Raw genomic sequence first — 15703 nt, forward strand, 5'->3', positions numbered from 1 at the left:
GGGTGTTGACTCGATGCTAGTTAAAGGTGCTGTAGTTGCAACTGTTCTGGAGGGCGCTGTTGTCTGGACGCTAGTTAAGGGTGCTTTAGTCTCCACAGTTGTGGAACCGAATGTTTTCTGGATGCTAGTTAAGGGTGCTGTGGTCTCCACAGTTGTGGAAGGGAATGTTGTCCGGACGCTAGTTAAGGGTGCTTTAGTCTCCACAGTTAGGAAAGGGGCTGTTGTCTGGACGCTAGTTAAGGGTGCTGTAGTCTCCACAGTTGTGGAAGGGGATGTTGTCTGGGTGCTAGTTATGGGCACTGTAGTCTCCACAGTTATAGAAGAGGGTGTTGTCTGGATGCTAGTTTTGGACGCTGTAGTCTCAACTGTTGTGGGAGGGGATTTTGTCTGGGTGCTAATTATGGGCGCTGTAGTCTCAACTGTTGTGGAAGGGGATGTTGTCTGGGTGCTAGTTATGGGCGCTGTAGTCTCAACTGTTGTGGAAGGGGATGTTGTCTGGGTGCTAGCTATATGTGCTGTATTCTCAACTGTTGTGGAAGGGGATGTTGTCTGGGTGCTAGTTAAGGGTGCTGTAGTCTCAACTGTTGTGGAAGGGGATGTTGTCTGGGTGCTAGTTATGGGCGCTGTAGTCTCCACTTTTGTGGGAAGGGATGTTCTCTGGGTGCTAGTTAAGGGCGCTGTAGTCTCCACAGTTGTGGAAGAGGATGTTGTCTGGGTGATAGTTATGGGCGCTGTAGTCTCAACTGTTGTGGAAGGGGATGTTGTCTGGATGCTAGTTAAGGGTGCTGTAGTCTCCACAGTTATAGAAGAGGGTGTTGTCTGGATGCTAGTTATGGACGCTGTAGTCTCAACTGTTGTGGGAGGGGATTTTGTCTGGGTGCTAATTATGGGCGCTGTAGTCTCAACTGTTGTGGAAGGTGATGTTGTCTGGGTGCTAGTTATGGGCGCTGTAGTCTCAACTGTTGTGGAAGGGGATGTTGTCTGGGTGATAGTTATGGGCGCTGTAGTCTCAACTGTTGTGGAAGGGGATGTTGTCTGGATGCTAGTTAAGGGTGCTGTAGTCTCCACATTTGTGGGAGGGGATGTTGTCTGGGTGCTAGTTATGGGCGCTGTAGTCTCAACTGTTGTGGAAGGGGATGTTGTCTTGGTGCTAGTTATGGGCGCTGTAGTCTCAACTGTTGTAGGAGGGGATGTTGTCTTGGTGCTAGCTACATGTGCTGTATTCTCAACTGTTGTGGAAGGGGCTGTTGTCTGGGTGCTACTTAAGGGCGCTGTAGTCTCAACTGTTGTGGGAGGGGCTGTTGTCTGGATGCTAGTTATGGACGCTGTCGTCTCAACTGTTGTAGGAGGGGATGTTGTCTGGGTGCTAGTTATGGACGCTGTAGTCTCAACTGTTTTGGAAGGGGCTGTTGTCTGGGTGCTAGTTAAGGGCGCTGTAGTCTCAACTGTTGTGGAAGGGGATGTTGTCTGGGTGCTGGTTATGGGCGCTGTAGTCTCAACTGTTGTGGAAGGGGATGTTGTCTGGGTGCTAGTTAAGGGCGCTGTAGTCTCAACTGTTGTGGAAGGGGATGTTGTGTAGATGCTAGATAATGGTGCTGTAGTCTCCATAGTTGCAGGACGGAATGTTGCGTCAAAACTTATGGGAGTTGTTTGGATGGTGCTGGAAGGTGCTGTTGTCCGAATACTTGATAGGGGTGCTGTTGACTGAACAGTAGTGGAAGGGGCTGTTTTATAAATGGTAGTTGGTGGAGTTGTTTTTGCCTTAGTAGAGGGCAGGGCCGTAAACTCGACAGTAGTTAGTGGGTTTGTTGTCCCGGTTGTGGTTCGAGGGGCAGTTGACAGTACAGTAGTTGGAATGGCTGTAGTTTCAATTGTAGTGGGAGGGGCTGTTGTCCTGGTGGAAGTGGAGAGCACTGTTGTCTCTACGGCGTTGTAAAAGCAATGGACGGAGATTTTTATTATTTTTGTAGCCACGGTTTATAGATCAATATAAACAACTGTAGTGATCTTTGACACAATACACGTAAAAACTGTGCCATTTAAAAATGCGATAGATATGATGTAATGCAAAATCTATTGTCTCATTGCATTCACAATAAACTTACACATAAAAGATTTCGGATCTCTTTAAGGGAACTCCGAAAGATGTTTTTTCTTACCAGTGGTTAAGGCTGTGGTTTTGACAGTAGTTGGGAGCGTTGTTGTTTCAACAGTGGTAGGTGGAGCTGTTGTTTGTGTAGTAGTGGATGGGGCTGTTGTCTCAATTGTAGAGAATTGAGCTGTTGTCTCGCTAGTAGTAGTAGGAGCTGTGGTGTGAATGGTACATTTGTTATTCTTTATCGACTATAGTCTAGTCAAGAGGGTTGTCATTTCTACCTAAATATAGCAATTAGATTTATTCATTGTGAAGGTATAGTGCATTGCAGGAGTAACTATGGATACTAACCCCTATATGCTAACTACTGTGCAAATAACTATTGCCTCAACAGCGGTGGTGACCTGGAAACTATTGCTTCGACTGCAGTGGGGGCTACAACCTTGGATGCAGTGCACTGTGAAAGCTGTAATAACCTTGGAGCTAGTGAGGTTAACTTTCATCTTGACTGTGGGGCAGCTGTTTTCATACCAGTGGTCTGTAGAATTGTTGTGGTGACAGAAGTAGTCGGGCCTGTTGTCTGGATGGAGGTTGGAGAGGTTGTAGGTGTAGGTGTCGTCTTGATAGTAATTGGAGCAGTTGTTGTCTCAATAGTGGTTAAATGGGCTGTTGTCTCTATAGTACTTAGATTTAAGGTTGTTTCTATAGAAGTAGGTAGAGATGTTATCTGGATAGTAGTGTGAGGGGTTGTTGTCTGAACGGTAGTAGGAGAGACTGTTGTTGAGATAGTAGGAGAGGCTGTTGACTTGATAGTAGTTGGATGGGATGTTATCTCCATAGTAGTTGGGTATGATGTTGCCTCAATAGACGTAGGTGGGGATGTGGTTTCAGTAGTAGTGGGAGGGAATGTTGTCTCTATTGTTGTTGGATAAGCTCTTGTCGTTAGAGTAGTTGGAGGTGCTGTTTTCTTAAGCGTAGTCCTGAAGGCTGTTGTTTCAATAGTCGTAAAATGGGTTGTGGTCTCAATAGTACTAGGAGATGGCGTTGTCCTAATGGAAGTAGGAGGGCCTGTTCTCTCTATGGTAGATTCTTTTACTGTTAGTTTTAAGGGAGGCAGGAGGCATTGTTGTCTCCATTGTTGTTTGATAGGTTGTAGTTCTAATAACTGTAGTAGGAGGGGCCGTTGTCTCAATAGTAGAGGGGGGTGATGTTGTTTCCATAGCAGTTGTGGAAGGGGCCGCTGTCCCAATGGTAGTAGGAGGGCCCGTTGTCTCTTTTGTAGATTCATATGCTGTTGTCTTGATAGAGGTCGGAAGCATTGTTGTCTTCATCGTTGTTGTATAGGCTGTAGTTCTAATAATAGTAGTAGGAGGGGCCGTTGTCTTAAAAGTAGTGGGAGCTGATGTTTTTATAGCAGTTGTAGAAGGGAATGTTGTCCCAATAGTAGAAGGAGAGGTTGCCTGAACAGTGGTATGAGCAGGTGTTGTTTGGAAGGTAGTGGATTGATCTGTTGTCCCCATCGTAGTGGCCGAAGCTATTTTTACAATGGTAGTAGGAATGAAAGTGGTCGGTTAAAGTTATCATTAGTCAACAATGTTGCGAAAATTTCAACGGTGTCAGAAATGTTTCTCTCTGTAATGATTTTGAGATCTATTACTACCCTTACCAGTAGTAAGATGCGTTGTATCATCTGTTGTCTTCAAAGTAGTGAGTGGCGCCGTTGTCTTGATCGTGGTTGGTGGGGCTGTTGGCGGAATTTGTTGTATCAAAAACTGTTACCGAGATATTTTATTAATACACGTTGAAAGCGCTGTTAAGTAAAACAGCCTTCAGAAGAAGTACAAAGAACCTCTGATTTCTTACCTGTGCTTAGGAAGGTGGTTGTCAGGATAGTAGAGAGTGGAGAAGTTGTTGCAATGGTTGTTGGTTGGGCTGTTGTTCTCAATTGCCGTTGTCTCTATAGTTGTTAGTGGAGCTGTTGTCTTGACAGTTGTGAATGAAGCTGTTGTCTCGATTGTTGTTGGTAGAGCGGTTGTCTCAATTGTTGTTGGAGGGGGTGTTGTCTCGATTGTTGTTGGTAGAGCGGTTGTCTCAATTGTTGTTGGAGGGGGTGTTGTCTCGATTGTTGTAGGTTGAGCTGTTGTTTCTACAGTTGTTGGCGGAACTGTTGTCTCCGCTGTTGTGGGCAACACTGTAGTCTCGATTGTTGTTGGTGGAGCTGTTGTTTCAATAGTTGTTGGAAGAGTTGTTGTCTCAAATGTTGTTGAAGGGGCTGTCGTGTGGATAGTTGTAGGCTGAACTGTTGTTTCAACAGTTGTGGGCTGCGCTGTGGTCTCGATACTTGTGGGTGGAGTCGTTGTCTTCATAGTTGTTAGTGGGGCCGTTGTCTCAACAGTTGTAGATGGAGCTGTTGTTTCGATGGTCGTAGAAGGAGGTGTCTCTGTGGTCAATGGGGCTGTTATAAAAGATATGAGGGAAACAATATATTATCTGTACTGTGTAAAATTGTTAGAGAAAAGTATTGTTTGTACTTATAAGGGACTGTTGTTGCCTCACCACTGGTTGTCTCGATTGTACTTAATCGAGTTGTTGTCTCGGCGGTAGATGGTGTGGCTGTTGTCTCGATAGTTGTGGGCTGACCTGTTGTCTCGATAGTTGTGGGCTGAATTGTAGTGTCGATTGTTGTGGGTGGATCTGTAGTTTCGATGCTTGTGGGTGGACCCGTTTCGATAGTTGAGGCTGAAGCTGTTGTTTGGATTGTTGTGGGTAGAGCTGTAACAGTTGTTTGGATTGTTGTGGGAGGAGCTGTTGTTTGGATTGTTGTGGGAAGAGTTGTTTGCATTGTTGTTAGAGGAGGTGTTGTTTGAAGTGTTGTGGAAGGAGCTGTTGTTTGGATTGTTGTGGGAAGAGCTGTTGTTTGGATTGTTATTGGAGGAGCTGTTGTTTGGATTGTTGTGGGAGGAGCTGTTGTTTGGATTGTTGTGGGAGGAGCCGTTGTTTGAATTGTTGTGGGAAGAGCCGTTGTTTGGATTGTTGTGGGAGGAGCTGTTGTTTGAATTGTTGTTGGAGGAGCTGTTGTTTGAATTGTTGTTGGAGGAGCTGTTGTTTGAATTGTTGTTGGAGGAGCTGTTGTTTGAATTGTTGTCGGAGGAGCTGTTGTTTGAATTGTTGTGAGAGGAGCTGTTGTTTGGATTGTTGTGGGAAGAGTTGTTCGTATTGTTGTGGGAGGAGCTGTTGTTTGGATTGTTGTTGGAGGAGCTGTTGTTTGGATTGTTGTTGGAGGAGTGTTGTTTGTATTGTTGTGGGAAGAGCTGTTGTTTGGATTGTTGTGGGAGGAGCTGTTGTTTGGATTGTTGTTGGAGGAGCTGTTGTTTGTATTGTTGTGGGAAGAGCTGTTGTTTGAATTGTTGTGGGAGGAGCTGTTGTTTGGATTGCTGTGGGAAGAGCTGTTGTTTGGATTGCTGTGGGAAGAGCTGTTGTTTGAATTGTTGTGGGAAGAGCTGTTGTTTGGATTGTTGTGGGAAGAGCTGTTGTTTGAATTGTTGTGGGAAGAGCTGTTGTTTGGATTGTTGTGGGAAGAGCTGTTGTCTGAATGCTAGTTAAAGGTTTGGTTGTCTGAATGGTCGTTGTAGGTGCTGTAGACTCAATGGATATGAGTTGGGCTGTTGTTTCCACCGTAGGAGGTGGAGTTGTTGTCTCCATTGTAGTGGGAGGAACTGTCGTTTGTATGGCAGTGTGAAAAATAGAAATGTTGAATAATCTAGAGCTGCTATCCCTATTCTAGCGAATATATTGATAACAGCAAAGCTAATACGGTGAATTGAGGCGAAAATAGTTTGAACAGTTCTTGAAAAAGCTAACCTTTCGTGCAGCACAAGAGACGGGTATACTATGGTATGGTGGGCAGGCTAATGTTCCGTCTTAGCTTTCATGGCCAGCATGACATGAATGAATTGTTTNATGCCAGTGTGAAAATAGAAATGTTGAATAATCTAGAGCTGCTATCCCTATTCTAGCGAATATATTGATAACAGCAAAGCTATACGGTGAATTGAGGCGAAAATAGTTTGAACAGTTCTTGAAAAAGCTACCTTTCGTGCAGCACAAGAGAAGGGTATACTATGGTATGGTGGGCAGGCTAATGTTCCAGTCTTAGCTTTCATGGCCAGCATGACATGAATGAATTGTTTTAGTGAGTATGACTGTTTCTTAATGGAAGTCGATCTTTGACATTATGTTGTACATCGAGTTAAGGTTACTAATAAGCAATATTTCACAATTGTATAATACAGGATTCCATTTTAACATCAAAGAAAATAATCAGGAGATCTTACCAGTTGTAACTTTGGTTGTTGCCTTTGGCGTTGTTTCAACCGTGGTAGGCGGGACTGTAATTTTAGTGGTAGTGGGACCTGTCGGTAGGAGAAAAACAACGTCACTTTATCTACATAAGTTTGTAAATTGGCATTCTGAAAAAGAATGGCCATTGACTGTTTATAATGAAAAAGAATTAAATATCAAAACTTCTAGACTAAGTGCTCTTGCCTCTATGCCACTATTCTGAGTTGGTTCTGGACATGCTGGCAGGTGATACTACGGTTTAGAGTGCAGTGTAGGGAACCACTAGTTCTTGTGTACAGTTAAATCTCACCAGTTGTAAGAGGAGCCGTCGTACGAGCAGATGTATAGGAAGATGTTATCTGAACAGTAGTAGGTGGGGCAGTTGTTTGGATAGTTGTTGATGGAGCTGTTGTATAGGTGGATGTTGAGTGAATGGTAGTAACTAGAGCTGTTGTTCTGATAGTGGGTCGTACTGATGTCGGTGAGGCTGTAGTTTCCATGTTTGTGGATGGGGCTGTTGTTTCCATGGTTGTGAGTAAGGCTGTTGTTTCCATGGTTGTGGATGGGGCTGATGTTTCCATGGTTGTGGGTGGGGCTGTTGTTTCCATGGTTGTGGGTAAGGCTGTTGTTTCCATGGTTGTGGATGGGACAGTTGTTTGAATGGTTGTTAATGAGAATGTTGTCTGTATGGTTGTGGGTGGAGCTGTTGTTTCCAGGGTTGTGGGTGGGGCTGTTGTTTCCATGGTTGTGGGTGGGGCTGTTGTTTCCATGGTTGTGTGTGGGGCTGTTGTTTTCATGGTTGTGGGTGGGGCTGTTGTTTTCATGGTTGTGGATTGGTCTGTTGTTTGAATGGTTGTTAATGGGAATGTTGTTTGTATGGTTGTAGATGGAGCTGATGTTTCCATGGTTGTGGATGGAGCTGATGTTTGTATAGTTGTTGGTGGGGCTGTTGTTTCCATGGTTGTGGGCGGGGCTTTTGTTTCCATGGTTGTGGGTGGGGCTGTTGTTTCCATGGTTGTGGGCGGGGCTGTTGTTTCCATGGTTGTGGGTAAGGCTGATGTTTTTATGGTTGTTGATGGGACTGTTGTTTGTGTGGTTGTTGATGGGAATGTTGTTTGTATGGTTGTGGATGGAGCTGTTGTTGTCATTGTTGTGGATGGGCCTGTTGTTTTTTCTGCACGCTCTTTGTAAAAACGTGCCTTTGTCAGCTTTAAGAACAATTCACATTTGCCACGAAGTGGTATAGAACATACGTTAAGTGCTTTAAAGTAAGGAGCCTAATATATATCTTATCTGTATGACATGTCGGGATCAGTCATTGTTTTCATGATTGTATCTAAGTTGTCCTTTTTAATAGGGTCATTTTATATGAAATATATCTTACCAAGACAGCAAAATACAGTGTCATAGATTATTGAACATCATTAATTCAGCATGCCGAGATTCAGGAATACCATACTGTGGTATTAATTTTTAAACAACATTTCTTAGTAATGTTGGAAGAAAAGATATTAAGGATGCAAGTTTTGCCTTACCAGTGGTAACTTGGGTTGTTGCCTTGGCAGTTGTTGCAGGAGGTGTTGTCACGATCGTGGTAGGTTGGGCGGTTATTTTAGTGGTGGGGGGAGCTATTGGTAGTAGAAAAAAAGGAAAAGGTTATAACAGCAATATTTAGAGTACTGTTGTTTTTAACTGTACACAAATTGCAATCGACTAATAATAAATAAAAGATTAACTACCAAAATACTAGTGCTCTGTAGTTCTGCGCATTTTATCAGGCGATGCTAAAGTCTACAATGCAATAGAAAAGGAGGGTAGGGGGAATTGTATTCATGTGAGCAGGTATCTACAACACAGGCATCTCTTATCTTACCAGATGCTTTGATAGTAGTGAATGGAAATGTTGTTTGAATAGCTGTTGTTTCCATTGGAGTTAGTTGGTCTGTTGTTTGAATTGCTGTGGATGGAGTTGTTACAAGAGTTGTTGATGGAGGTGTTGTTTGGGCAGTAGTAGGAGGGGATGTTGTTTGGATGGTAGTGGGTGGGGCTGTAGTTGCAAGAGTTGTGGATTCGACAGTTGTTTGGTCAGTAGTAGAATCGGCTGTTGTTTGGGTGGTAGTGGGTGGGTCTGTAGTTGCAAGAGTTGTGGATTCGACAGTTGTTTGGACAGTAGTGGTATTGGCTGTTGTTTGGGTGGTAGTGGGTGGGTCTGTAGTTGCAAGAGTTGTGGACGGAGGTGTTGTTTGGGCAGTAGTAGGAGGGGATGTTGTTTGGATGGTTGTGGATGGGGCTGTAGTTGCAAGAGTTGTGGATTCGACAGTTGTTTCGGCATTAGTAGTATCGGCTGTTTGGATGGTTGTGGATGGGGCTGTAGTTGCAAGAAATGTGGATGAAGCTGTTGTTTGGGCAGTAGTAGGAGGGACTGTTGTTTGGGCAGTAATAGTATCGGCTGTTTGGATGGTTGTGGATGGTGCTGTAGATGCAAGTGTTGTGGACGGGGGTGTTGTTTGGGCAGTAGTAGGTAGGGGATGTTGTTTGGATGGTAGTGGATGGGGCTGTAGTTGCAAGAGTTGTAGATTGGACAGTTGTTAGGGCAGTAGTAGTATCGGCTGTTGTTTGGATGGTAGTGGATGGTGCTGTAGTTGCAAGAGTTGTAGATTGGACAGTTGTTTGGGCAGTAGTAGTATCGGATGTTGTTTGGATGGTAGTGGATGGTGCTGTAGTTGCAAGAGTTGTAGATTGGACAGTTATTTGGGCAGTACTAATATCGACTGTTGTTTGTATGGTAGTGGGTGGGGCTTTAGATGCAAGAGATGTGGATGGAGATGTTGTTTGGGCAGTAGTAGGAGAGGCTGTAGTTTGGATGGTAGTGGATGGGGCTGTAGTTGCAAGAGTTGTGGATGGAGATGTTGTTTGGGTAGTAGTGGGAGGAAATGTTGTTTGGATGGTAGTGGATGGGGCTGTAGTACCAAGAGTTGTTGCTCTGTCCAGATCTGTTGTTTGGGCAGTAGTAGGAGGGACTGTTGTTTGAATGGTTGTGGATGGTGCTGTAGATGCAAGTGTTGTGGATGGAGCTGTTGTTTGGGCAGTAGTAGTATCGGCTGTTGTTTGGATGGTAGTGGATGGGGCTGTAGTTGCAAGAGTTGTGGATGGAGGTGTTGTTTTGGCAGTAGTAGGAGGGACTGTTGTTTGGGCAGTAGTAGTATCGGCAGTTGTTTGGATGGTAGTGGATGGGGCTGTAGTACCAAGAGTTGTGGATGGAGCTGTTGTTTGGGCGGTAGTAGGAGAGGATGTTGTTTGGATGGTTGTGGATGGGGCTGTAGTTGCAAGAGTTGTAGATTGGACAGTTGTTTGGGCAGTAGTAGTATCGGCTGTTGTTTGGATTGTAGTGGATGGTGCTGTAGTTGCAAGAGTTGTTGATGGAGCTGTCGTTTGGGGAGTAGTAGTATCGGCTGTTCGGATGGTAGTGCGTGGTGCTGTATTTGCAAGAGTTGTAGATTGAACAGTTGTTTGGGCAGTACTAGTATCGACTGTTGTTTGTATGGTAGTGGGTGGGGCTGTAGATGCAAGAGATGTGGATGGAGATGTTGTTTGGGCAGTAGTAGGAGAGGCTGTAGTTTGGATGGTAGTGGATGGGGCTGTAGTTGCAAGAGTTTCGGATGGAGCTGTTGTTTTGGCAGTAGTAGGAGGGACTGTTGTTTGGGCAGTAGTAGTATCGGCAGTTGTTTGGATGGTAGTGGATGGGGCTGTAGTTTCAAGAGTAGTGGAAGGAGCTGTTGTTTTGGCAATAGTAGTATCGGCTGTTGTTTGGATGGTAGTGGATGGGGCTGTAGTTGGAAGAGTTGTGGATGGAGCTATTGTTTGGGTTGTAGTGGGAGGAAATGTTGTTTGGATGGTAGTGGATGGGGCTGTAGTACCAAGAGTTGTTGTTCCGTCCAGAACTGTTGTTTGGGCAGTAGTAGGAGGGACTGTTGTTCGGATGGTTGTGGATGGGGTTGTAGTTGCGAGAGTTTCGGATAGAGCTGTTGTTTTGGCAGTAGTAGGAGGGACTGTTGTTTGGGCAGTAGTAGTGTCGGCAGTTGTTTGGATGGTAGTGGATGGGGCTGTAGTTTCAAGAGTTGTGGAAGGAGCTGTTGTTTGGGCAGTAGTAGTATCGGCAGTTGTTTGGATGGTAGTGGATGGGGCTGTAGTTTGGGCAGTAGTAGGAGGGGATGTTGTTTGGATGGTAGTGGATGGGGCTGTAGTTGCGAGAGTTGTGGATGGAGCTGTTGTTTGGGCAGTAGTAGGAGAGGATGTTGTTTGGATGGTAGTGGATGGGGCTGTAGATGCAAGTGTTGTGGATGGAGATGTTGTTTGGGCAGTAGTAGGAGAGGATGTTGTTTGGATGGTTGTAGATGGGGCTGTAGTTGCAAGAGTTGTAGATCGGACAGTTGTTTGGGCAGTAGTAGTATCGGCTGTTGTTTGGATGGTAGTGGATGTGGCTGTAGATACAAGTGTTGTGGATGGAGCTGTTGTTTGGGCAGTAGTAGGAGAGGTTGTAGTTTGGATGGTAGTGGGTGGTGCTGTAGATGCAAGAGTTGTGGATGAAGCTGTTGTATGGGTAGTAGTAGTAGGAGGGGATGTTGTTTGGATGGTTGTGGATGGGGCTGTAGTTGCGAGAGTTGTGGATGGAGCTGTTGTTTGGGCAGTAGTAGGAGAGGCTGTAGTTTGGATGGTAGTGGATGGGGCTGTAGTACCAAGAGTTGTGGATGGAGCTGTTGTTTGGGCAGTAGTGGGAGGGACTGTTGTTTGAATGGTTGTAGATGGGGCTGTAGATGCAAGAGTTGTGGATGGAGCTGTTGTTTGGGCAGTAGTAGGAGAGGCTGTAGTTTGGATGGTAGTGGATGGGGCTGTAGTACCAAGAGTTGTGGATGGAGCTGTTGTTTGGGCAGTAGTAGTATCGGCTGTTTGGATGGTTGTGGGTGTGGCTGTAGATGCAAGAGTTGTGGATGGAGCTGTTGTTTGGGCAGTAGTAGGAGAGGCTGTAGTTTGGATGGTAGTGGATGGGGCTGTAGATGCAAGAGTTGTGGATGGAGCTGTTGTTTGGGCAGTAGTGGGAGGGACTGTTGTTTGAATGGTTGTGGATGGGGCTGTAGATGCAAAAGTTGTAGATGGAGCTGTTGTTCCGGTGTTTGTAGGATGGGTAGATGTTTGGATGTTTGTTGAGCCGACTGTTGTTTGAATGGTTGTGGGTCGGACTGTTGTTGGGAGGGTCCTGGGATTAGCTGTTGTTAGTGTAATTTTGGACAGGGCTGTAGTTTGAATTAACCGTTCTTTAAACTATATTTTTGTCTAACCCTGACCACAGGAATCCGGAAATGATTTTGCCGGTACTAGCACTTGTCTTTTCTTTACGCTCTTTGCAAAACGTGCGTTAGCACTTTAAGCGACAGTTACTGTATTTCCCATATTTTTTGAAGGAAACAACAACTTAAGCTTTAATCTCGGTAAATTGGTAAATTGCCAAGCTTTGTATGGAATGCCAGGACAAGTCGTTGTTTTGTTTTATATTGGAGATTGGATTGGAGTTGCAGATGGCAGTTTTTTTTTACTCTTTAGGGCCCGAATTTGCAAAATACGTTGACAAGAAAGGGCTGACCACTGGCATAGATTGTTGTATTTTAGAGCTATTCAACACGCCAAGGTTTAGCAATTGTACTCTTATAGGTTCAGATTTCATAGATGTAATGGAATAAAGAAATCAGAATGAATTTGTTGTCTTACCAGTGGTAACTTCGGTTGTTGTCTTGGCCGTTGTTGGAGGAGGTGTTGTCTCAATTGTAGTCTCAACTGTTGGTAGTAGGAAAAAAGATAAAATTTATAACAACAATATTTAATAATTATTTTGACTGTTTTATATTAATACTGTCTCTTTATAGCAAATAAGTGCGCTGCTCTGCTCTGCTCTGGCTAGTGCTCTAATAACTATTCTGAGGTAAATCTGAACTTGCTGGCAGGTGACTCTAATGTTTAAAATGCAGTGGAGGAAGGGGTGTAATTGTGCCAAAGGTAGTGAGGAGATACTGTGTCTTGTCTACCAATATAGCCAGCTCGATTTCTACTATCTTACCCGTTGTTGGAAGAGCCGTTGTCTGAGCAGATGTAAAGGGAGATGTTGTCTTATAAGCAGTGGTTGGTGTTGTTGTGGGCGGAACTGTTGTTTGGATAGTATTGGGAAGGGTTGTTGTTTGGATTGTAGGAAAGGTGGTTGCTCGGATAGTAGTTAGAGTTGCAGTTGTCTCCAATGTCGTGAAAGAGGCTGTTGTATGGATTATATAACTGGTCGGGACGGATGTTTGGATTGTAGTAGGATGTGTTGTTGTTTTGATGGTAGTAAAGGGATATGTTGTGTGAAAAGGTGAAGAAGGAACTGTCGTTTCCATAGTAGTAAATAAAGATGTTGTTTGAATAGTAGTAGCTGGAGGAACTGTTGTTTGGATAGTAGTCGGGGGATCTGTTGTTTGAATAGTGGTAGGTAGAGCTGTTGTTTCGATGGTAGAAGGAGGAGCTGTTGTTTCGATGGTAGAGGGAGGAGCTGTTGTTTGGATAGTAGAAGGAGAAGGTATGATGGTAGAGGGAGGAGCTGTTGTTTTGATGGTAGACGGAGGGGCTGTTGTTACGATGGTAGAAAGATGAGCTGTTGTTTGGATGGTAGAAGAAGGGTCTGTTGTTTGGACGGTAGAAGGAGGAACTGTTGTTTGGATGGTAGAAGGACGAGTTGTAGTTTGGATGGTAGAAGGAGGAGCTGCTGTTTGGATGGTAGAGGGAGGAACTGTTGTTTGGATGGTAGAAGGAGGAGCTGTTGATTGGATGGTAGAAGGAGGAACTGTTGTTTGGATGGTAGAAGGACGAGCTGTAGTTTTTATGGTAGAGGGAGGAGCTGTTGTTTGGATGGTAGAAGGAGGATCTGTTGTTTGGATGGTTGACGGAGTAACTGTTGTTTGGATGGTAGAGGGAGGAACTGTTGTTTGGATGGTAGAAGGAGGAGCTGTTGTTTGGATGGTAGAAGGAGGAGCTGTAGTTTGGATGGTAGAAGGAGGAACTGTTGTTTGGATGGTAGAAGGAGGAGCTGTAGTTTGGATGGTAGAAGGAGGAGCTGTTGTTTGGATGGTAGAGGGAGGAACTGTTGTTTGGATGGTAGAAGGAGGAGCTGTTGTTTGGATGGTAGAAGGAGGAGCTGTTGTTTGGATGGTAGAGGGATGAACTGTTGTTTCGATAGTAGAAGATGGAGCTGTTGTTTGGATGGTAGAGGGAGGAACTGTTGTTTGGATGGTAGAAGGAGGAACTGTTGTTTGGATGGTAGAGGGAGGAGTTGTTGTTTCGATAGTAGAAGATGGAGCTGTTGTTTGGATGGTAGAGGGAGGAGCTGTTGTTAAGATGGTAGAAGTAGGAGCTGTAGTTTCGATAGTAGAAAATGGAGCTGTTGTTTGCATGGTAGAGGGAGGAGCTGTTGTTTGGATGGTAGAGGGAGGAGCTGTTGTTTGGATAGTAGAAGGAGAAGGTATGATGGTAGAGGGAGGAGCTGTTGTTTTGATGGTAGACGGAGGGGCTGTTGTTACGATGGTAGAAGGAGGAGCTGTTGTTTGGATGGTAGAGGGAGGACTGTTGTTTGGATGGTAGAAGGAGGAGCTGTTGTTTGGATGGTAGAAGGTGGAGCTGTTGTTTGGATGGTAGAGGGAGGAACTGTTGTTTCGATGGTAGAAGGCGGAGCTGTTGTTTCCATGGTTGTGGGTGGAACTGTGGTTTCCATAGTTGTTTGGAGATCTGTTGTTTTAGCAGTTGTAGGGGGAAATGTTGTTTCAATTGATGTTTGGACAGTTGTTAGACATGTTGGACATTCTGTTGTTTGGACAGTTGTAAGAGCTGTAGTTTTTGTAGTCGTTGGTGGGACTGTTGTTACAACTGTTGTAGCAGGTGTTGTTGTTCGGATGGTAGAATGGGGAGCTGTTGTTTGGACGGTAGGAGGAGGAGCTGTTGTTTGGATGGTAGAGGGAGGTGCTGTTGTTTGGATGGTAGAAGGAGGAGCTGTTGTTTGGATGGTAGAAGGAGGAACTGTTGTTTGGATGGTAGAGGGAGGAGCTGTTGTTTGGATGGTAGAAGGAGGAACTGTTGTTTGGATGGTAGAGGGTGAAGGTGTTGTTTGGATGGTAGAGGGTGAAGCTGTTGTTTGGATGGTAGAGGGTGAAGCTGTTGTTTGGGTTGTAGAAGGAGGAGCTGTTGTTTGGATAGTAGAAGGAGGAGCTGTTGTTTTTATTGTAGTTAATGGGGCTGTTGTTTCTATCGTTTTGGGATTGATTGTTGTTCTGATAGTTGTAAGAGGGACTCTAGTTTTTGTGGTAGTTGGATTAACTGTTGTCTCAAATGTAGTGTAAGGGGCTGTTGTTTGGATGGTAGTCGTAGCCGGACTTGTTGTTTCCATAGTAGTGTTAGGTGCTGTTGTGTAAATAGTAGTCGGAACTTCTGTGGTTTTGGTAAGAACTGTTGTTTGTATAGTGCTAGTTGGTGGGGCCGTTGTCTCAACAGAAGATAGAGAGGCTGTGGTTTCGGAAGTGGCAGTTGCGGTAGTAGTTGAGTCAGCCGTTGTTTCAATGATTGTTGTCTCTGCTGTGGGAGAAACTGGTACCTCTTTATCTTTTGAGATGTCTCCGACAGGAATAAGAAATCTCTTTCTCTGTTATGTCTATGTCCGACAACTAATTATTTAGCTATGGTGGTGCCTATGTTTCTATGGTGCTACTCTCTAGTTTGCTACTTAAGTGTTATAGATAGGGAAATCACTGTCCGGATTCTAATTATATTGACTGCATGCAGCTGTTGCCGTTACTTAGTAAGGAGGACAAAAAAGCATTGAAAAAGTGTAATCAATAATACAGAGACCGGTTTATGTATATCCTCTTGCGCATACAGTGATGGTTGAGCCATATCTACAAGTAGGAATGGGAAGGAGGTTAACAGTAGACAAGGCTGTCTCAAGGGAAGTAACAGCCTTTGCCTTACCAGTAGTCATCATGGTTGTTGTTTTGTCGGTAGTGAGCATATGTGTTGTCTTGATAGTCGTGGGTGGAGCTGTAGTCTCTGTTGTAGTGGACGGAACTGTTGTCTCCACGGTAGTCGGCTGGGCTGTTGTAAGTCAATAATAAAGAATGGTGAAGGTAATAAAAGACGTTGATTACCCTATTCCCTATCGGATGCTAATAGTCCCTATATCGGCGCACCTTTGAAACACAA

At 44.6% G+C, this 15703-nt stretch overlaps 2 protein-coding genes across 2 annotated transcripts in view; both read right to left on the reverse strand.

Annotated features, from left to right (window-relative positions):
• Positions 1 to 7477, reverse strand: part of LOC109474538 (mucin-5AC-like) — a 25846-nt gene extending 18369 nt beyond the window's left edge. The window contains exons 1-7 of the mRNA XM_019774864.1: positions 6747 to 7477; positions 6430 to 6507; positions 4652 to 4867; positions 4207 to 4550; positions 3959 to 4028; positions 3762 to 3839; positions 2160 to 2306 (exon numbers count right to left, since the gene is read on the reverse strand). Of these exons, the coding sequence (XP_019630423.1) occupies positions 2160 to 2306; positions 3762 to 3839; positions 3959 to 4028; positions 4207 to 4550; positions 4652 to 4867; positions 6430 to 6507; positions 6747 to 7476 (1663 nt within the window). The 5' untranslated portion in view covers position 7477. The remainder of the gene's footprint in view (positions 1 to 2159; positions 2307 to 3761; positions 3840 to 3958; positions 4029 to 4206; positions 4551 to 4651; positions 4868 to 6429; positions 6508 to 6746) is intronic.
• A 733-nt stretch (positions 7478 to 8210) lies between these two features.
• On the reverse strand, positions 8211 to 15482 carry LOC109474502 (mucin-5AC-like). Its single transcript, XM_019774791.1, has 4 exons — positions 15473 to 15482; positions 12200 to 12265; positions 9406 to 11673; positions 8211 to 8227 (listed from the first exon to the last, which is right to left on the reverse strand). The coding sequence occupies exons 1-4, from the start codon at positions 15480 to 15482 to the stop codon at positions 8211 to 8213; spliced, it is 2361 nt and encodes a 786-aa protein (XP_019630350.1).
• Between the last annotated feature and the right edge of the window lie 221 nt (positions 15483 to 15703).

This window comes from Branchiostoma belcheri, unplaced genomic scaffold, assembly GCF_001625305.1.
Source record: "Branchiostoma belcheri isolate BF01 breed outbred unplaced genomic scaffold, Haploidv18h27 scaffold31, whole genome shotgun sequence".
Lineage (NCBI taxonomy): Eukaryota > Metazoa > Chordata > Leptocardii > Amphioxiformes > Branchiostomatidae > Branchiostoma > Branchiostoma belcheri.

Coding starts and splice junctions, on each gene's coding strand:
- LOC109474502 (XM_019774791.1), bottom strand. Junction 11,674..12,199: donor AACAACCGAAGTTACCACTG/GTAAGACAACAA, acceptor TCCCAACAACAG/TCCGACCCACAACCATTCAA.